The 22,765-nt window shown below is 44.1% G+C and overlaps 1 protein-coding gene and 1 pseudogene across 3 annotated transcripts in view; one reads left to right on the forward strand and one right to left on the reverse strand.

The window, feature by feature from the left end:
• Window positions 1-22,765, forward strand: part of MGLL (monoglyceride lipase) — a 93,753-nt gene that overhangs the window by 23,260 nt on the left and 47,728 nt on the right. Inside the window, exons 1-2 of one of the 3 annotated variants that reach the window (XM_056524854.1) lie at window positions 3,839-3,990; window positions 14,605-14,739. In XM_056524854.1, the coding sequence (XP_056380829.1) occupies window positions 14,612-14,739 (128 nt within the window). In that variant the 5' untranslated portion in view covers window positions 3,839-3,990; window positions 14,605-14,611. Of the gene's footprint in view, window positions 1-3,838; window positions 3,991-6,788; window positions 6,901-14,604; window positions 14,740-22,765 lie in introns of those variants that run through there. The other 2 variants (XM_056524853.1, XM_056524852.1) reach the window with 2 other exon arrangements.
• Window positions 13,911-13,987, reverse strand: LOC130277951 (U2 spliceosomal RNA; annotated as a pseudogene).

Consider the following 22,765-nt stretch of genomic DNA (forward strand, 5'->3'; position numbering starts at 1 on the left):
GTAGTGCATGAAATCTTCATATTTGTATGCAAGGCCAACCAGCCCACCACCACGTTCAATTGGAAAGCCACAGCACTCTGACCTCTAGCCCCCACTGCATGTCCACCAGCACTATTCATTGAACCTTTCAAGGCCAGTCCATACACGAGATCAGTGTTTCCCAGCCCTTCAAGCCAAGTACCCCCTAGAAAAATCTAATTGTAGCACCTTTACAACCAAAATGATATTCTACAGGTAAAATAATGAATATACATATTTCAGAGTAAGAATTACTTGTTGAGGATAAATTCCTAACCCTCACTTCTTTGTCATCTTTATTACCCCACCCTACCCCAGGATCTTCCAGCATCATGTTAACTAAAACTGAATTGCATTTCATAATCCCATCGCCACCCCAAGCATCTTCATTAAAGACAATGACAGTTCTTATAATCCCCACCCTCACATCATTATGTGGGGGTCATACGCAGCACTATTATCTAATGGAGGTGCAGGAGGTGGGGGGTTATGCAACTATAATTGATTTGCACCTCACAATTTCCCCACCCCTTGTATCTTCATTGCAGATGATGGTGCTGCTTATGAACCCCATATTTGCATTTTCATTATTAAAGATTCAGGGAGTAAAATGGTTATGAGGTGGGATTCAACTTTGGCTGCACCTTACAACCCCTGCCCTCTTCCACACACATTTTCAGTAAATGTAATGGTACTGCTTTTGATTCCCAACCTTGCATTATGTTGGGGTCATAAGTAGCACCATCTTTAGTAAAAGTTGGACATTACCTAACTTTAGAAGCAGCAGAAGATGATGTTGCTGGACAAGGCATGTATCTGACAGGCCTTGGTACAGGGCAACGACTGGTGGAAGGTGCTCAGGAAGGGTGCACCCCTTTACCAATGCTATGAAGCACTAAGAAGCAGGGTCAGGTTTTAGACAAAAGGGTAGCTCAAGGCAAAATTTTAATTCAGGAAACCTTAGGTGCTTTGAACTTGTACGTGAAATGTTTACTGCAGATGTTAGAGTTCTCTACCCCTGAAGTTTTTAAGTCACTGAACAAGGATCTTCACAGGCTGGTTTACCATTGTGCAAGGGGCAAAATAGGACTCCACGTTACTCACTCTTATGTAGGTAACTTGTGATAAAACAGTTAGAAAGGTGCATTCAGGAACATTTTCCTTGCTGGCACTGACCCAACTGAAGGCCTAAGAGAGATCAGTGAAAGACAGAAAGGTCCTTGTATATGTGGTGAGGGTGTGATGAGGGCAGATGTTATTACTCTAGGGGCAGATGGAATTAATGCCTTGTGTTTGTGACGCCAGGGCGTGGTTTAACCTCTTCACCACCCAAAGGTATACCACTGGATCCTGGGCTAGGCACGGTGGCAAATAATGACTCTGATGCCAAGTTACGGAACAATGGCAGCTTTACTGAGATAGACAGGTGTAAGAGTCTTAATAGCTTAGCCAGGCCCGAGGAGGTTACCAGTGACTTCAGAGACCTTAGGGCTCACTGGGACTTGTAGTGGAATTGGACAATTTGCTGCAGGCCCACGCTGACTTGACACTGATTAATCTTGACTGACTTGACTGGGACTGACTAGACAGACTTCACTCCATTTGTAGCTTACCAGGTTTTGACGTTCACCTGTGGGGTAGCGGACTTGTGGATACGTGGCTGCGTGGTAGGCTTTAGGCCTCCTCAGGACACCAGACACTCTCTCAGGACTTGACCTCACTGTTCCTCAGCACTAAAGAGATGTAACTAGCTCCTACCAGGGTTTATATGGGGAGACTCTGGAGGGGTCCCATAGGTCACATGGTCACTGGTACCTTCCTTTGTTACATTACTTAAAGGCATATGACAAGTTATATACATTACATTGGATAATACAAGTGGTAGTTAACTATTTAGGGGATACAGAAAAGGGTGGGTGGGAGGGGCCCAGGGGTCACTGAATGGAGTCTGCTCGACAGGGCAGCAAGGGTACAGGGGTGCAACTCCTGTACTGGGCCACCACATATAACATTTTCTTTCTTGAAAATAAATACTCTCCCTCTTCGAGGCTAAGAAAATGTAAAATGCCACGGCCACGCCCCCTAGTGACACATTCCACGTCCCCTCAATGCAAGTCTATGGGAGGGGGTATGGCAGCCACCACACCCCCTCCCACAGATTTGCATTGAGGGGGCATGACGTGGCATCACTAGGGGGCGTGTGCATGAGGTCACAACCCCCATAGCCCGCACCCAGCGTTCAGTACAAAATGTTCCGGACACTGGGGCAGCGGAGTACCCCTTTAAGGTCCACCCCAGAGGAGGAACCAGGGAGCTTTTCCTGCAATCACTGTCTAGGACACAACATGTGACCAAATAAAGATTCCGCTCTACACTGAAATACAAGACATGTGAGAAATATTAACCCTTTGTTGGGAGCGATAACATTTCTTCATTTCTGCAGTATGTTTTTTTTTTTGAGCTGCTGCCGAGACCATTTGTAAAAGCTTTTTAGGGTCCTTGTCACATCTGTAGGTATTAGTGTCCACCCAGCCCAACCGTGAAAGGGAACGTAACTGGTCAAGTAGGTGAATAAGAGCTGAATAAGAGCACATGATCACAGACAGTGGGAAATGTCTATCCGGGGGGTCCTAAGGGTCATCTCCGTATACTTTGTGAAAGGAAAGGTTCTTAGTGAGCTCTTGGATATCGAGCAAGGCCTTTACATCCAAAATGGGGAACTTGAAGCCCCTCCTCATGGAGGTATAAATAAGGAAGTATTTCTAAAAGAGCAATATTTGTCCCCTACCAGGCATGGTGCATGTTATGAGAGAATAAAAAACTGGGACCAATTCAAGAACAGAAAGGGTGCACCAAATTCACCATATGCTGTGCGCCAAATTTACCACATGTCGCACCTCCACCGAAATCAACACAAGAAAGCCAGCTAACAAAAGAGGCATAACCCAACCACTTATGATAAATTCCCACCAGTGTAACAAATATTTACACAGGTTTCACTCCAGCAGAGGACAGTGGGGGAGATTTATCTGTCCAATAGAAAAGTTCCTGAGTTGCCCATAGCAACCAATCAGATCGCTTCTTTCATTTTTCAGAGGCCTTTTCAAAAATGAAAGAAACGATCTGATTGGTTGCTATGAGCAACTTTTCCTCTGGACAGGTTTTGATAAATCTCCCTCAGTGTTTCTCAATCAGGGGGCCTCCAGCTGTTGCAAAACTACAACTCCCAGCATGCCGGGACAGCCGAAGGCTGTCCCGGCATGCTGGGAGTTGTAGTTTTGCAACAGCTGGAGGCCCCCTGGATGGGAAACACTGAAGTCTAGCAAGAAGGTAAGGAGCAGCATCTTCCTGGGTGTAGAGAAGCACACATTTGGCTCTCCGGGCATGTTGGGAGTTGTAGTTTTGCAACAGCTGGAGGCCCCCTCGTTGGGAAACACTGAAGTCTAGCAAGAAGGTAAGGAGCAGCATCTTCCTGGGTGTAGAGAAGCACACATTTGGCTCTCCGGGCATGTTGGGAGTTGTAGTTTTGCAACAGCTGGAGGCACCCTGGTTGAGAAACACTGCTCTAACAAAAAGGTAAGGAGCAGCACATGCCTGGGTGTAGATGTGTGTCGGTATAATGGATCCTCCACGTTCCCTCCGCTGGCACAGACGCCTCACATTCACAAAATAAACACGCTGCTTTAAGAAAGGGGTGTGGCCTACAGCAACCACACCCCTCTCCTTTGCCGTCCCCGCCCACTCCCCGCTTTCCACGTGCACCGACCAGTGTTGGCAGAATGAGCCCGTAAGCCCCGCCCCGTTCATCTGCCTAGCGCCGCCCACCCGTCCTCATCATCTGTGCAGGCTACACTTGCTGTCAGAAAGAGGGCTGAGACCGCGGTGGGCACACGGGCTGCATCACCCGGCTGGAGCTGGCACAGCATGACACTCCGCGGCTAGGGACACACTCACTGCTGGCTCTGTGGCTGGGTAAGGTAGCATCTGTGTGCTAGCGGCGTATCAGTGGGTATGGGCACGGTTATTGGCAGTGGATAGGTGTCCAGCTGCACCCTCACTGCTGGTGGGTATCACTGTGCATCCTCCTGGTGTAATTGTGCCTCTGTGGGTGGGCACTGATCAGGTACTTAGTGGGTATCTCAGTGTAGTAGCTGGTTGCATAGCACCCTCTGTGCTGGTGCTTGGCTGAGCACCCTCTGTGTTCCTAGGCAAATGCAATTGACCTGGATCTGGCAGCATGCCTGTACCATTGTTGGTGCCAATTCTCAGTGCCCACCTCTCGGCTTCAGAGGCATCCTTAGTGATGTTGGTGATCACCCCCCATTTTTGCAGAATGCTGCACCTTTTGGGTTTGCTGGGCAGAGTTGCAGTGCAGTTGGCATGGATCTGGCAGCAGGCTGGTGGCTTTGATGATTGGCATGATGGGGCACTGGTAAGGCAGTCATCACCTCTCACTTGGCTGCAGAACTGATCATCTGTTTGCAGAATGTTACTGTTTGTCAGTGGGCATTGGAGGATGCTGCCAGTGCCATTCCTTGGGTGCAGAAGGTGCTCTGTGCAGGTTTATATATATCTTTATTGATGGGCATCAAAGGGCACTGACCGATCTACTGACCTATTCATGCTATGGATAGGAGCTGACACGATCCTTGTTTTAGATCTCCCTTTCATTGGTGGTTATGAGGGTTGGTGCCACCTTTCTTGGCGGCAGAGCTGACTCTCTTTCCATGTCTGTGCCTGTTTTGATGGCTGTAACAGACAATTGCTGTTTGTCTCTTGGTTGGAAAGCCGACTGTCTGCCCATGCTTATACCTATATTATTGGGTGTGATTGGGTATAGGTTTGTGCCATCTTTTGGCTGCACAGTTGACTCTTCCTAATATAGATGCCTAGGAGAGTGTGTAGAGCAGTGTTTCCCAACCAGGGTGCCTCCAGCTGTTGCAAAACTACAACTCCTAGCATGCCCAGACAGCCAACGGCTGTCTGGGCATGCTGGGAGTTGTAGTTTTGCAACAGCTGGAGGCACCCTGGTTGGGAAACACTGGTGTAGAGTGTGCCATCTCTTACTGCAGAGCTGACACTCTTTCCATGCCAGATGCTGTATTGATGGGCATAATAGTATGTAGCCTCTCTTGGCTGCAGAGCTGACACTCTTTCCATGCCAGATGCTGTATTGATGGGCATAATAGTATGTAGCCTCTCTTGGCTGCAGAGCTGACACTCTTTCCATGCCAGATGCTGTATTGATGGGCATAATAGTATGTAGCCTCTCTTGGCTGCAGAGCTGACTGTCCCTTTGCAGGTGACCCTTGTAATAGAACCCAGCAGCCTGTTCCAGTGGGTATATTGACAAGCGATTCCCGCTGCCTGCACACACATTCCTGCCCTGCATTCCAGATATTCTTCACATGATCTTCTGCTAGATAATGCCGCGTGTTATTGATTTATTCGCAGATAGGGCAGAGTTGGCGTCTTTAGTATTGATGGCTTGGCAGCTTGTGACATTGATTATTGGGTGAGGTCTATGGAGGAGAGGAACGGGCATTACCTGGGTATTTGAGATGTAGTTTACCTTCCTTCTCACACAAGGCACTGATGATAATGCCCTTTTGTTACAGTATACTGGGGTTACCAGGGTGGCATGATTGTCTATATCATTGAATTATCCCCTTCTGGGAATGCCCAATCTGTTGTGTTGGCATCTGAACATAGACTATGGTGTTCACCCAAGAAAACTGTATGCCCCTCTTATTCCACAGTGTGGCATTGGTTTCTGTTTATTCCTGATGCCCTCACCCTTCTTGGTTGCACTATGACCTTCACCTGTGTGCAGGACATGCACATTTTTAATCGAAAGATGTTGAAAATGTTGACCAGTTAAAGGGGTTATCCAGGAAAAAACTAATATATTTATATATATCAACTGGCTCCAGAAAGTTAAACAGATTTGTAAATTACTTATATTAAAAAATCGTAATCCTTTCAGTACTTATGAGCTGCTGAAGTTGAGTTGTTCTTTTCTGTCTAAGTACTCTCTGATGACACGTGTCTCGGGAACCGCCCAGTTTAGAAGCAAATCCCCGTAGCAAACCTCTTCTACTCTGTGCAGTTCCCGAGACAAGCAGAGATGTCAGCAGAGAGCACCGTTACCAGACAGAAAACAACAACTCAACTTCAGCAGCTGAAAATGATTGAAAGGATTAAGATTTTTGAATAGAAGTAATTTACAAATCTGTTTTAACTTTCTGGAGCCAGTTGATATATATATAAAAAAAGTTTTTTTCCTGGAATACCCCTTTAATAGTCAGGGTGGGTTCAATCCACGTTTTTCAAGAACGTTTCCCGTATACATTTACATTATTTAAAACGTATTGAACCGTATTGAAAACCGGAGGCACCCGGATGCGGACGGTTTGCTTGCAATACAGTTTTCTCCCGTACTCAACCATGGTTTTGTCTCTGGTTTAAAAACCGTACTGCAACCACATACGTTTTTTTTAACATGGACGTCAATGGGAAACGCACATGTATACGGTTCCATACGGGAAACCGTATACGTTTTTTCTTTGCACATGCGCATTTGCATCCTGAAGTCCCCACCCAACACCCCTCCCATAAAAAATGGACAGAATTTTCAAAAACTTATGTATTTTTTTTTAAACTGACGGAACTATATGCACTATTAAAAACAGTATATGGTTTAAAAACGCATACGGTTTACTTTTTCCCATACTGTTCCATCTATCCTTAGTGATGTTGGTGATCACCCCCCATTTTTGCAGAATGCTGCACCTTTTGGGTTTGCTGGGCAGAGTTGCAGTGCAGTTGGCATGGATCTGGCAGCAGGCTGGTGGCTTTGATGATTGGCATGATGGGGCACTGGTAAGGCAGTCATCACCTCTCACTTGGCTGCAGAACTGATCATCTGTTTGCAGAATGTTACTGTTTGTCAGTGGGCATTGGAGGATGCTGCCAGTGCCATTCCTTGGGTGCAGAAGGTGCTCTGTGCAGGTTTATATATATCTTTATTGATGGGCATCAAAGGGCACTGACCGATCTACTGACCTATTCATGCTATGGATAGGAGCTGACACGATCCTTGTTTTAGATCTCCCTTTCATTGGTGGTTATGAGGGTTGGTGCCACCTTTCTTGGCGGCAGAGCTGACTCTCTTTCCATGTCTGTGCCTGTTTTGATGGCTGTAACAGACAATTGCTGTTTGTCTCTTGGTTGGAAAGCCGACTGTCTGCCCATGCTTATACCTATATTATTGGGTGTGATTGGGTATAGGTTTGTGCCATCTTTTGGCTGCACAGTTGACTCTTCCTAATATAGATGCCTAGGAGAGTGTGTAGAGCAGTGTTTCCCAACCAGGGTGCCTCCAGCTGTTGCAAAACTACAACTCCTAGCATGCCCAGACAGCCAACGGCTGTCTGGGCATGCTGGGAGTTGTAGTTTTGCAACAGCTGGAGGCACCCTGGTTGGGAAACACTGGTGTAGAGTGTGCCATCTCTTACTGCAGAGCTGACACTCTTTCCATGCCAGATGCTGTATTGATGGGCATAATAGTATGTAGCCTCTCTTGGCTGCAGAGCTGACACTCTTTCCATGCCAGATGCTGTATTGATGGGCATAATAGTATGTAGCCTCTCTTGGCTGCAGAGCTGACACTCTTTCCATGCCAGATGCTGTATTGATGGGCATAATAGTATGTAGCCTCTCTTGGCTGCAGAGCTGACTGTCCCTTTGCAGGTGACCCTTGTAATAGAACCCAGCAGCCTGTTCCAGTGGGTATATTGACAAGCGATTCCCGCTGCCTGCACACACATTCCTGCCCTGCATTCCAGATATTCTTCACATGATCTTCTGCTAGATAATGCCGCGTGTTATTGATTTATTCGCAGATAGGGCAGAGTTGGCGTCTTTAGTATTGATGGCTTGGCAGCTTGTGACATTGATTATTGGGTGAGGTCTATGGAGGAGAGGAACGGGCATTACCTGGGTATTTGAGATGTAGTTTACCTTCCTTCTCACACAAGGCACTGATGATAATGCCCTTTTGTTACAGTATACTGGGGTTACCAGGGTGGCATGATTGTCTATATCATTGAATTATCCCCTTCTGGGAATGCCCAATCTGTTGTGTTGGCATCTGAACATAGACTATGGTGTTCACCCAAGAAAACTGTATGCCCCTCTTATTCCACAGTGTGGCATTGGTTTCTGTTTATTCCTGATGCCCTCACCCTTCTTGGTTGCACTATGACCTTCACCTGTGTGCAGGACATGCACATTTTTAATCGAAAGATGTTGAAAATGTTGACCAGTTAAAGGGGTTATCCAGGAAAAAACTAATATATTTATATATATCAACTGGCTCCAGAAAGTTAAACAGATTTGTAAATTACTTATATTAAAAAATCGTAATCCTTTCAGTACTTATGAGCTGCTGAAGTTGAGTTGTTCTTTTCTGTCTAAGTACTCTCTGATGACACGTGTCTCGGGAACCGCCCAGTTTAGAAGCAAATCCCCGTAGCAAACCTCTTCTACTCTGTGCAGTTCCCGAGACAAGCAGAGATGTCAGCAGAGAGCACCGTTACCAGACAGAAAACAACAACTCAACTTCAGCAGCTGAAAATGATTGAAAGGATTAAGATTTTTGAATAGAAGTAATTTACAAATCTGTTTTAACTTTCTGGAGCCAGTTGATATATATATAAAAAAAGTTTTTTTCCTGGAATACCCCTTTAATAGTCAGGGTGGGTTCAATCCACGTTTTTCAAGAACGTTTCCCGTATACATTTACATTATTTAAAACGTATTGAACCGTATTGAAAACCGGAGGCACCCGGATGCGGACGGTTTGCTTGCAATACAGTTTTCTCCCGTACTCAACCATGGTTTTGTCTCTGGTTTAAAAACCGTACTGCAACCACATACGTTTTTTTTAACATGGACGTCAATGGGAAACGCACATGTATACGGTTCCATACGGGAAACCGTATACGTTTTTTCTTTGCACATGCGCATTTGCATCCTGAAGTCCCCACCCAACACCCCTCCCATAAAAAATGGACAGAATTTTCAAAAACTTATGTATTTTTTTTTAAACTGACGGAACTATATGCACTATTAAAAACAGTATATGGTTTAAAAACGCATACGGTTTACTTTTTCCCATACTGTTCCATCTATTTTTTATGCCGTAGGGTTTTATTTAGAAAAATGTATTAAAGGACATCTGCAGCGTGATTAACACTTATCCCCTATCCACAGGATAGGGGATAAGTGTTTGATCGCGGGGGGGTCCGACCACTGGTACCCCCTGTGATCTCCTGCACGTGGCCGCGACTGTGCCGTGCAGGGGGCGTGCCAGCTGCATCATGACGTTGTGGCCGGCACGCCTCCTCCATACATCTCTATGGGAGAGGCGAGGAGGCACCGTTCGTGCCTCCCCCAATAGAACTGTATTGGGACGGGGAGGAGACGGGGCGTCACCGTCGACCTCTCTATGAGCGCTAATGGCGGCGCCTCGTTAGGGAGATCGCGGGGGGGGGGGGGTCCCAGCGGTCGGACCCCCTCCGATCAAACACTTATCCCCTATCTTGTAGATAGGGGATAAGTGTATATTGCGCTGCAGTTGTCCTTTAAAAACAGAATGGCAAAAACGTGATGTGAACCAAGCCTAATAAAGGGTAGTAATAATAATAGTAAGGCTGGGTTCCAATTACGTTTTCCCCCATACGGGAGCGCATAGGGCAGGGGAGAGCTAAAAACTTAATCGACCACGGTATTAGGTCCGGGGAAAAAGCACATACAGGGCAAAAATGAGCCGACCGGACCGAACGCTTCACTGTGGCCGGCTCATTGAAATGAATTACATACGGGAGCGCATAGAAAGGCATACGGGAGCGCAAGTTTTTAGCTCTCCCCTGCCGTTTGCGCTCACTTATGGGGGAAGACGTAATGGGAACCCAGCCTAATAAAGGGCAGCTTCCATATGTTGGATTATGTGGTGTAAAGCTATGACGTGATGTCATGCATCTAGCTCAGAGCTAATACATAATATAGCGTCTATTAACGCGAGCGTTCGTATATACACAGACGCACACACAGTTTATCACTGTTGCTATGTACTGTATCTCTGTTAATAAATATGTGTTTAGTGTGTATCCATGTGGTCAGCATTGTTGGCTTGCAGCACTGGGGTCCTAGTTTTGGATCCAACCAAGGACAACATCTGCATGGAGTTTGTATGTCTCCCTGCGGGTTTTTTCTGTTTCCTCCGGCTTGATCCCATTTTTGTGGAATATGTTTGCGCTCTATAAATAAATATATAAAATTAAATAAATAAATTATTCTCTATCTATAAGGCTGCGTTCACACGGCCGACTAGACCCGTCCCGTTCTTCTCCCATCAAAAATAAAAACAAACAATAAGGGATGCAAACGGATGTCATCCGTTTGTATCCGTTATGGTTCAGTTAATAAACCAAAAAAAAAAAAAAATTGTATTTTTTGTTCTGAGCATGCTCAGAAGTAAAAACGGATGAAAAAAAATGGATTGAAAAAACGGATGCAAACGGATGACATGAAAGCTTCATCCGTTTTCCATAGACTTCAATGTTACTGTATCCGTTTTTTTCTTCTGTTTTTTTTATTTTTTTTGACGGACCAAAAAAAATTCTGCATGTGCTGTTTTTTTCTGCCGTCAAAAACGGAAATGAGTGCAGATGGGTACAAACGAATGTAAACTGATTGTAAAAAAAAAAAAAAAAATCCTATTGATGTGAATGGGATTTAAAAAAAAAAAACATTTTTAATGCATTTTACAGCCTGCAGGAACGGAAGCGAAACGGGGATAAAAAAAAAAGAACAGACGGCCGTGTGACCGCACCCTAACCTGTGAGTTTATGGTCGGTGCACCTGTGTTTTTCTATTCTTCACTTTTTTTTATGCCTTAAAGCAGTGTTTCCCAAGCAGGGTGCTTCCAGCTGTTGCAAAACTACAAATCCCAGCATGCCCGGACAGCCTTTGGCTGTCCGGGCATGCTGGGAGTTGTAGTTTTGCAACAGCTGGAGGCACCCTGGTTGAAAAAACACTGCCTTAAAGAAAGGCTGCAATAATAAGCAGTGGATCCGGTGGGGGGGTCTGCGTGGTCTCTAAGCATTTTAACCCTTTTACTGCCAGATGAGAATGTAGCAGCTGCTGATGTAGAAATAATTCTGTTACCGCCCAGTTATTGTAGAGCGGATAAGCAGCTTCCTGCTGGTTTTATAATAAAATAATGTAGTCGACTTGCTTAGTGCTGTTTATAGTGATATCTGGTTAAATGCAGGAACTGTTCTATCAAATAAATGACCCAGAACACTGGCGGCCTATTGTGAAGTGCGACCACAGAGCAGAACGAGAAATGCTTAACCCTTTTCTTGTTACACTCTGTTATTTATACACAGAGGAGGCTTTGTATACTTGGGTGTTTCTTTTCCTTTAAGAGCTGCTGTTGACGTCGCTATACAAACATGGGCAGAATTGGAATGAATGTGCCGTCTATTCACAGGTGGTCATTAACCTGTAAAATTCCTGGTATATTCTTTATTCGTGACACCATTTTAATACGTTATTGAGTCTTTTCTGAGTTATGTACGTAATGCATGCTCAATGACAGCCATTACAGCACACTTAAAAGACTTGGTGACAATCCCTTTTTGTTAGAATAATAATAATAATAATTATAACTCTTTATGTAGCGCACACAGATTCCACAGCGCAAATTGGAGGGTCACCTGATATATAACCTGCCCCAGCCCTCTATTGCGCTGTAGAGGAAATAAACATTTTAACATTTTCCCCAAAGATTACAGCTTAAAGGGGTATTCTAGCAAAAAATTTATTTTAATTTTTATCAACTGGCTCCAGAAAGTTAAACAGATTTGTAAATTACTTCCATTAAAAAATCTTAATCCTTCTAATAATTATCAGCTGCTGAAGTTGAGTTGTTGTTTTCTGTCTGACGACAGTGCTTTCTGCTGGCATCTCTGTCTGTCTCGGGAACTGCACAAAGCAGAAGAGGTTTGCTATGGGGATTTGCTTCTACTCTGGACATTTCCCGAGACAGGTGTCATCAGAGAGCACTTAGTCAGAAAAGAACAACTCAACTTCAGCAGCTCATAAGTACTGGAAGGATTAAGATTTATTTATAGAAGTCATTTACAAATCTGTTTAACTTTCTGGAGCCAGTTGAGATATATATACATATATATATATGTGTGTGTGTATATATAAAAAAGTTTTTTTCCTGGATAACCCCTTTAAGCTGTAATCTTTGGGGAAAATGTTAAAATGTTTATTTCCTCTACAGCGTTTCTACAGGTGAAACTAAACATTACACATTTCTCATTTAAAGGGGAACTGACAGATGGATCAACTCCACTAACCTGAATATACAGGGGGTTAGTGTGAATGATCCTGAGTAAAATAATGTATTCCTCACCCCAATCCATGTATTTCTTCCTCAGATATGGCCAATCTTGCAATTTTTTTTTTTAATAGCCGAGGAACGTGCTCTCGAATCACCTGAAGTGCAAGAAAAAGTGCAAAACGTGTTACACAAAAAAAAAAGTGCACAAAGCCCTTCGCGCCCAGGAGAGCGGCCCCCCCAACAAACCTTACCCTTCGCCTCCGGACCAAAAGGCACCTGCGAGGTTCCAGGTTCGATGTCCCTTTTCGCCAAATCTACTAAGGGACCTCAAATGCTCCCAGCATCCCCCTTGGCATTAGCCAAGCTATCTGTCCGCAGAGCCGTAAGGGTGCATTCACACCACGTTTTTGTAATACAGTTCCTGTATACGTTTTCAATGAGAAAACCATACGGAACGGTATTGAGAACCGTATGCTTTGACTCTCCATTGAAAACCGTATGCCAAAAGATGCATCCAGTTGCATCTGTTTTGCGTCTTGTACGGCTTTGTCTGTTTTTTATTCCCATACCCAAAACTGTAGCCCGCCACGGCTTTTGGTCCGGGTGAAACACCGTATTAAACCGTATGTGTTTTTTTTTTTTTTTAACATGGGAGTCAATGGGAACCATACAGAACTGTATGTGCGTACAGTTCCATACGGTTTTTGACTTTGCAGTTTTTTTCTTGGAATTTCAATCAAACAAGTGAAACTTTATTCAAAATGGAGTGAAAAGTTAAAAATGTATATGGTTTTTTCTTAAAAAATGGATGCAACCGGACATAATTTTTCAAACCATATACAGGTTAAAATTTGTACACACGTTTTGATACAGTTTAGTTAGGTTTTGAGGAATCCTTTTTTTCATCAAAAACCTGATACGGGAACTGTATTACAAAAACATGGTGTGAATGCAGCCTTAACGGGCATACCCGTGGTTTTTAACGGGCGTACCCGGGGTTTTTGCAGGGAGGAGTGGAACCTGATGGCCATACACAGACCGCCAGGAGGGACACCCAGAAGGGCTACCGAATCCTGACAAATCCTGTGGACACACAACACAAAAAAAGTGGCACAGTGAACAAAAATAAATAAATAAGTGAATGTGTCCCGGTGATTTGGCCAGATCTATAAAAATGTCTCCGATCCTAGCCAGAAGGCTGGGAATCGAGAGGTCAGTGCCACAAAGGTGCAGAGATATGGTGCAAGTGTTTTCACTCAGTGAGCCTATCCTTTCAGTGAGTTTTAGCACCTTGGGGTCACCACTCCCTGAGGCACAAAAGTACCTCGGCTCTAGACCCTCTCAGCCTCATGGCGAGACTTGAAGGAAGCAGGTCACATCAGGGCAGCCGTTGAGCTGATTCCATCAAAAACCATCCCCAGAATGCCCCGGTACACCTGCCCCCTCCATGCAGCACCCGTCCTCACCAGTCATGTATCGATGGTGCCTGATCACCGATCAAACTGATAAGAACAGGTACTACACATGATCTTAGCCAAAAGGCTGAGATCTCGCTATATGCAAATGAACTTTCAACTGCACTGGAGGCGGGTCTGAAGACTGCCCTGTGACACCATCCTCTGGGTCCGGTTTACACTGCCTTGCTTATCAAGGAGACTAAGATGAATACTGATTAGTGGGGAAGCACGAACGTGACCCCGGGGGCAGCATCAGAGGTACAGGTAGTCTACAAATCTGCCTCCAGTGCAGATGAGACTTAATTTGTATAATACAATATTGGGCTATATCCTGGAAATAGCTGAACAGGTTAAAGGAAGGAATACACAGTTTAACTCAGGAACACCCTCGCCAACACCTGTATATTCAGGTTCGTGGGGTTTATCCATATGTCAATTACCCTTTAAGGGTGTATTCACATGTACAGTATCCCGCGGCATATTTGAAGCTCAGGATTTGATGCTGCAGAGTTCAATGCCTTTGGTTGTCCGGGCATGCTGGGAGTTGTAGTTTTGCAACAGCTGGAGGCTCCCCGGTTTTCCCAACCAGGGTGTCTGCAGCTGTTGGAAAACTACAACTCCCTGGCCTGTGTGGTCTCCTGGATGGGTTGAGTAATAAGAATCTTGAGAATTAGTTTTAAGTTTGAATGTTTTCCTCTTCTTTGACAGTACCCCAATGATGCCTGAAGACGGTTCCCCCGGGCTCAGTCCGCCGGATGCCGCATACGATAGTCTGCAGAATTACACCAATGCAGACGGACTGCAGATCTACTGCAAATATTGGAAACCAACAAGTCAGCCAAGGTAAGGGAAACTTAATGTAGACCACATTTTTAGTTTTATTTAATTTAACCCTTTTAGGGGGATAATTGCACAATCCAATCCAGCTTTATTTAGTAATCACTTAGAGCTCCTTGGATCTAAAGAGAATCTGTTTAAGTGAAAGACGTCTTTACCTGAGGTCTCTAAGGTTGGAGTCACACTTCGCTTTTTAATGTGCCTTATGCCATGTCTCAAAATAAACGCATGCCGTTCGTGCCCCTTTGTTTTTAATGATACTATGCGCTGAAGTCCAAATACCCCATTTCTCATGAAAGCACTGTTGATTTCTTGGATGGGCATTAACATTCACAATCATGTTAAAATGCAGTCAAAAGATTATGGGGGATATTCATGAAAAATGGAGGAGGTACATGTCTTTTTACTCCATTTATTCACGTGGTGGAAACTGTCTTCCTGCTCCAAATTTATTACAAGGGGTAGAAGAGTAGAAGCAAATCCCCATAGCAAACCTCTTCTACTCTGTGCAGTTCCTGAGACAAGCAGAGATGTCAGCAGAGAGCACTGTTGCCAGACAGAAAAGAACAACTCAACTTCAGCAGCTGATATTTATTGGAAGGAAAATAATGGCCGTTATTAATAACGGGCGATAACTGTTTAAAATTGCTATTAGAAAAATCCCATAGACTATAATGGGATTTTCTAACGGCCGTTAGGGATTTTCTAACGGACGATTTTCAAGATTTTTATGACGGGCGTTTATAACGGAAGTATTTTTATAGTGTGAAAGCATCTTTAAGTGTATGGTGGCCTGCCGACTCTTCCCCGATAGATGATATCAGTGGAGAGAAGTGTTGGGCTGCTTACACCTGGAGAGGTAACTGTTGGATCGACAATTTTTCGAAGTGCACGGACAACTTTAGGGTGCGCTCACACGCTAGTAACTAGCAGCGGATTTTCCGCTGCGGGAAACCCGCTGCGAGTTACGCTACCATTCATTTGAATGGGTCCATGGACAGTCCCCGAATCTGACACTATTGCGGACTTTCTGTGGACCCATTTAAATCAATGGTAGCATAACTCGCAGCGGGTTTCCCGCAGTGGAAATCCGCTGCTTGTTTCTAGCGTGTGAACGCACCCTAAGATTGGGATATTTGCTCTACAGCATCTGCCAGAAAACTTCCCATTTGCCAGCGTGTGTTGTAGAGTAAGGGTGTGTTTAAGCCAAAAACATGGTTTCAAAAAGAGATGTCTCACATTTATACTTGTCCCCCACTTATAATCCGTTCCTAGCTTTGGCTTCAAAAATAGCATCAAATAGTGGCAGCACATCTTTTATTTTAAATGTATTCATTGACCTTTTGGACACACATGAGCTACTCCCCTAAAATTGAGTGTTCGTCCATCAACATACTGCGAAATTTCTGCAAACAATATGTGAGACTATCACCCAGAAGGCTCCGTATGCAAATGAAATCCTGTTAGACGGAGAAGATGATGGTATCTGCTTCTGGAAATGAACGAAGATTCTAATTAAGTCTCATTTAAGAAGATGCCTAGAAACGACACAGTTGGAGCCAACCTGCAGGACTTAGTGTCTCTCGCTCTGTGCGTATACAGAGGTATAGTGTCATTGATCGGGGCTTTGAGGAATAACATATTTACTTTATTCTTTATTCTGTACAGTCGGTAATAGGTACGAAGGGATACCAGTCAATGGCATGTAGATAGTGTTAAAATTCCTTTACCTGTCAAACTGGACTAGTTAGCTAGTTATGTAATGCATAGGGTTTATTGCTGGTTTTTCTCGTTCTTGGAATGTTGGATATACAATTACATTGGAGGTGACACGACCAAGCCCTGTAGTTATGTAATTATCCAGGGGCTATGTAGATGATCAGATAATCCCTTTCATATACCTTGATAACCTGCCAATGACCACTATGTACTAAATGAAGGCCGCAGTATGAGACCTGGCAGTCATATGACTACGTACCCTGCGTCTTAAAGGGGATTGTCAATTGGTCAGACCACCGGAAACCACCTTAGCAATCAAGAAAACAGTGGTCCTGTGTTCAGCTGTGTTCAACGGAGCGGTAGTCAGATATGTGCTCTATGGACCAGATGAAGACAGCAGATAGCAAGCTCTGTACTCAGCTGTCTTGGTCGTATAACACTATTATTTTCCGTATACTGGGCTGTGTGAAGGCTCATTTTTTTACCGTAATCTGCTGTTTGTATCGGTACAATATTGGTATTGATAAGACTTTTTGATCACTTTTTACTTCATGTTTTTTGGGATATGATGATATAAAAGAATGCAGTTCTGTGGTTTGGTATTTTTTAGGTTAACGCCATTGACCGTACAGAATATATAATGTTATATTTTAATAGTTCGAACAATTACACACATAACAATACCAAATACGTTTATTTTTATTATGTTTCCTTGTTTTTATATGGAAAATGGGGAAAAGGGGGGTGATGTGAACTTAAAGGAGTACTCCACTGGAAACATTTTTTTTTTTTTCAATCAACTGGTTCCAGAAAGTTAAACAGATTTGTAAATTACATCTATTAAAAAATCTTATTCCTTCCAGTACTTATCAGGTGCTGTTATGATCCACAAGAAGTTCTTTTCTTTTTGAATTTCCTTTCTGTCTGACCACAGTGCTCTCTGCTGACAGCTCTGTCCATTTTTGGAACTGTGCAGAGCAGGATAGGTTTGCTATGGGGATTTGCTCCCATAGCAATTCCTAAAATGGACAGAGGTGTCACAAGAGAGCATTGTGGTCAGGCAGAAAGGAAATTCAAAAAGAAAAGAACTTCCTGTGGATCATAACAGCAGCTGATAAAGATTATTTTTTTTAATGGAAGTAATTTACAAATCGGTTTAACTTTCTGGCACCAGTTGATTTAAAAAAAATGTTTTCCAGTGGAGTACCCCTTTAATATGGAATGGGTTAATGTGGTTTTTTTTTACTTTTACTAAACTTATTTTTTAAAGGGGACTTTAAGAATGAATCATTAGATTTCTCATACAGGTCAATGAACTTCCATAGAACTTCATTGATCTGTGTGATCTGTGCTCATTTGGTTGAGCCTGCTCCAGGCTCCAGGCAGGCTCAATGAAATGAAGATCCACGGCAGTCGTGGGATGAAGAAGTAAGCCTTTCTTCTACCTCAACAGTGGATCGCCCCCTGCAATTGCACTGCAGGGGGGGGGGGGGCGATCCACCCTACTAGACCACCAGGGATGGTTAAAGGTACCTTTTGACACCGTTGGCAATCTAAAGGGTTAATAGTCGGCCACGGCCGCATGCCGGCTATTAGCGGCGGCCTCCAGCTACAGGAATCAGCTGGGGGATGGTGGGTATGGAGCGGGCTTGAGTCAGGAGCCCCCTCCATACACCCTGAGCACCACCGGGTTTTCTGTCCGATACTGCTTGCATGAAGTAAGGCTAAATGTCATGGAAATTCACCTGCCCAGCGCCCCAAACTGCAAGTCCCATGCGTTGGGTGATAGGATTTCCATATCCCTGGTAAATCAGGGTCGCTATGTCATAAGTCACATGGTCTCCAGGGGGTGGGGATATGCTGTACTGGGTGGGTGGATAGCAGAGCGAAAGGGATTTGCTATGTAATGCTACCATCCCACTCACAGCAGCGTAGCCACACCCTCTGGAGATCATGTGACTTATGACATATTCTCTCTGGTTGCATGGAATGCTGGGAAAGGTCAAAGACAACAGTAAAATAAAAAGACTTGCACTACAACACTTCTGGGTGTGGATCCTGTGCATGAAAACAGAATAGAGATCAGCGAACTTACAGTAAATTCGATTCGTCACGAACTTCTCGGCTCGGCAGTTGATGACTTATCCTGCATAAATTAGTTCAGCTTTCAGGTGCTCCGTTGGGCTGGAAAAGGTGGATACAGTCCTAGGAAAGAGTCTCCTAGGACTGTATCCACCTTTTCCAGCCCACGGGAGCACCTGAAAGCCGAACTAATTTACGCAGGAAAAGTCATCAACTGCCGAGCCGAGAAGTTCGTGACGAATCGAATTTACTGTAAGTTCGCTCATCTCTAAAACAGAACAAAGCGGTGCATAGAGGTAATAGAAGCATATTACACAGTATTCTAATATGGCATCATAGGCTCAAAGGCTAAAGAGAAAAATCCTGGAATCCCCTTTCTGTACTTTTTGCAGTAGTTTGGAGTAGCCTTATTACTGTTAATCCAATAAATAAATAAATATAAAAAGGTATTACAAGAGTCTGTACTTTTGCAAAACTTACCACTAATAAAACCAGTACAAGAAAAATAAATCAGTTTCTAAAACTGGTATAAAAATAACAGCCCTAACCTATTCTGGTAGCTAAGGAGTTAAAGCATATGGAATAAATGGTGGTGGCTCAGGATACCCCTCACGTAACCAGGGAAGAGATCGGTAGCTGGAAGCCGCCCTGGCATCTGTGCACTACATATTGATTTCAATGCTTCCTTTCCCTCTCACATCATGATAACATTAGGCAGATCCCCCACTAACAGCTGCTGATCTCAGGGGGGTCACAGCAGCAGGACCCCCGCTATCAGTCAGTTGCCTGGAGAAGTTTTTAGCGAACACCTGGCAACCATCTGAGTAGTGTTTCTCCAGAATGAACTGTCTTTAATTTGTCTCAATGGCATGTTCACAGAGGGAATTATTTGGGGGCCAACTTCTAGTGTATGTGTAGATGTAATTACATAGCTATGAATGACTTCAAATCGTGGTATTTAAAGTTTTCACCATTGCCTGCTTACTACATATATTATTATATTCAGACACAGATTAGCTAATGGTTTAACAGTGTTTTCCAACCAGTGTGTCACCAACTGTTGCAAAACTACAACTCCCAGCATGCCCAGACAGCCATAGGTTCAAGAAGTGTGATATCTACCGCTTAAAGGGGTACTCCGGTGGAAAACATTTATTTATCTATTTTTTAGATCAGCTGGTGCCAGAAAGTTAAACAGGTTTGTAAATTATACAAAGAAGAAAGTTGTAACAGCACTCTAGGTAAAAAAAAAGGAGGCTCTTAGCGACTTTTTGATCAAAATGTGTCCCCCCCCCCCCCCCCCCATCCACCACGCGGAGGTGGCCTCATATCGGATGGGACCCTTACATGCTGTGCATATAGCCTCTGACTGTGTGACATGTTGGATCAGCCATTGACTAAACCACACCTCTTTAGCCGTGCACCCCACCCCTCTCAGACTGGAGGTGGTTTAGTCAATGGCTGATCCAACATGTCACACAGTCAGAGGCTATATGCACAGCAGAGGTGAGTTATCATGTAAGGGTCCCATCCGATATGAGGCCACCTCCGTGTGGTGGATGGGGGGGGGAAACATTTTGATCAAAAAGTGCACTAAGAGCCTCCATTTTTTGACCTAGAGTGCTGTTGCAACTTTCTTCTTTGTACATTTTGTATTTGCCACAGCAGCGGGCACCTGTGTATTAGGTTGTTGTGCTGGCTATTTTTCCTTTTGTTTTTAGATATGTAAATTACTTCTATTAAAAATTCTTAATCCTTCCAGTACTTCTTAGCAGCTGTATACTACAGAGGAAATTCTTTTCTTTTGGGATTTCTTTTCTGTCACAACCACAGTGCTCTCTGCTGATACCTCTGACCATTTTAGGAACTGACCAGAGCAGGATAGGTTTGCTATGGGGATTTTCTCCTGCTCTGCACAGTTCCTGACATGGACAGAGGTGTTAGCAGGGAGCACTGTGGTCAGACAGAAAGGAAATCCAAAAATAAAAGAATTTCCTTTGTAGTATACAGCCGCTAATAAGCTGTGGAAGGATTAAGATTTTTTAATATAAGTCATTTACAAATCTGTTTAACTTTCTGCACCAGTTGATTTAAAAAAAATAAAAAATAATGTTTTCCACCGGAGTACCCCTTTAATGGGGTACTCCGCCTCTAGACATTTTATCCCCTATCCAAAGGATAGGGGATAAGATGTTATATCGCTGCGGTCCTGCTGCTGGGGACCCCGGGGATCGCTGCTGCAGCACCTCGCTATCACTACTGCGCAGAGCGAGATCGCTCTGCACGTTATGACGGGCAATACAGGGGCCGGAGCATCGTTACGTCACGTCACAGCCCGCCCCCGTCAATACAAGTCTATGGGAGGGGGCGCGCCCCCTCCCATAGAATTGTATTGACGGGGGCGGGCCGCGACGTCATGGGGGGCGGAGCCATGACGTCATGCTGCTCCGGCCCCTGTATCGCACGTCATTACGCACAGAGCGAACTCGCTCTGCGAAGTAATGATAGCGAGGTGCCGCAGCGGCAATCCCCGGGGTCCCCAGCAGTGGGACTACGGCGATCTAACATCTTATCCCCTATTCTTTGGATAGGGGATAAGATGCCAGGGGCGGAGTACCCCTTTAAGTCATCGGACTACTTCCTCATGTTTTATAATGCAGCTCTGTCTGTTCAGGTTGACTGCTGTATATAAGCACAAATGTAGCAGGATATTAATGCAGGAAATTGTTATGCTGTAAAATGTATATCTGGTGTATAAGGGGGGTATATACTGTAATGCCTCCATACAATGGTATTCAGTAACAATTCACTAACTTGTGGCCTACTCAATATAAAAAGGATTGTCCAGGTCTACCAAGCCAAACATGAAAAACAGGTTCTAAGTTAAGGTACTGAGCAATTGCATAGCGATAAGAGACGGGGTTAGTGTGTCAAAGGTTCACGGATTGTCACAGTATAGAAGAGCACTGAGCAGGTTGACCTGACCTCCTGTCATGGGGCCTTTTGGCTTAATACTGTAATGTGCCCAAAATATCACCATCCAATATCCCACCCACCCTGTGTGCGCACGTTATGAGGGTCATTGAACCTGTAAACATGTCTACAGATCTGATAAAGTCCTAATACTGTATCTTTTAACTATTTGCTTTAGTTGGTGCTTAGCAAAATAAGATTAGAAATGAAACCCTGACTGCAAACAGTATATTAGGTACGGGCAGAGCTTGTCTCCAGGATAGTGGTTTGATCCATTTTGGAGAATCCTCTGTTGTTATTAGGATTCGCTGCAGATCATTGGAGAATGTTGGCCAGTAGTTAAAGGGGTATTCCAGGAAAATACTTTTTTTTATATATCAACTGGCTCCAGAAAGTTAAACAGATTTGTAAATTACTTCTATTAAAAAATCTTAATCCTTTCAGTACTTATGAGCTTCTGAAGTTAAGGTTGTTCTTTTCTGTCTAAGTGCTCTCTGATGACACCTGTCTCGGGAAACGCCCAGTTTAGAAGAGGTTTGCTATGGGGATTTGCTTCTAAACTGGGCGTTTCCCAAGACACGTGTCATCAGAGAGGATTTAGACAGAAAAGAACAGCCTTAACTTCAGAAGCTCATAATTGCTGAAAGGATTAAGATTTTTAATAGAAGTAATTTACAAATCTGTTTAACTTTCTGGAGCCAGTTGATATATATAAAAAAAAGTTTTTTCCTGTAATACCCCTTTAAAATCTGTGTCAAAACTTTATAGCAAGTATTCAATTTCTTGTAGTACCACCATAGTGGGAATTAAGTACAGTGATCCCTCAACTTACAATGGCCTCAACATACAATAGTTTCAACATACAATGGTCTTTTCTGGACCATTGTAACTTGAAACCAGACTCACCATGCAATGTACAGACAGTCCAGATCTGTGAAATGTGTCAATGACTGGAAGAAGCGACCAATCAGAATGGGCATTTTACTGGTAAATCACCTGTATTACTGAAGTACAAGCACTGACTGGCTGTCTGGTAGCGCCCCCTACAGTACAAGGAGGAACTACAAGTTCTGTACTACTCCTTACCTGTGCCAGGGTTAGCTGCTCCTTTGGACACCAAGTAAGGGCGGCTCCATTTGGGACACTGGGTGTACTGTATAGGACCCTGAAGAAGCTCCTGTCCTCTACATAAACCATTGTTTCCCAACCAGGGTGCCTCCAGCTGTTGCAAAACTACAACGCCCAGCATGCCCAGACA

Source organism: Hyla sarda, chromosome 6 (genome assembly GCF_029499605.1).
Source record: "Hyla sarda isolate aHylSar1 chromosome 6, aHylSar1.hap1, whole genome shotgun sequence".
In the NCBI taxonomy this organism is placed as follows: domain Eukaryota; kingdom Metazoa; phylum Chordata; class Amphibia; order Anura; family Hylidae; genus Hyla; species Hyla sarda.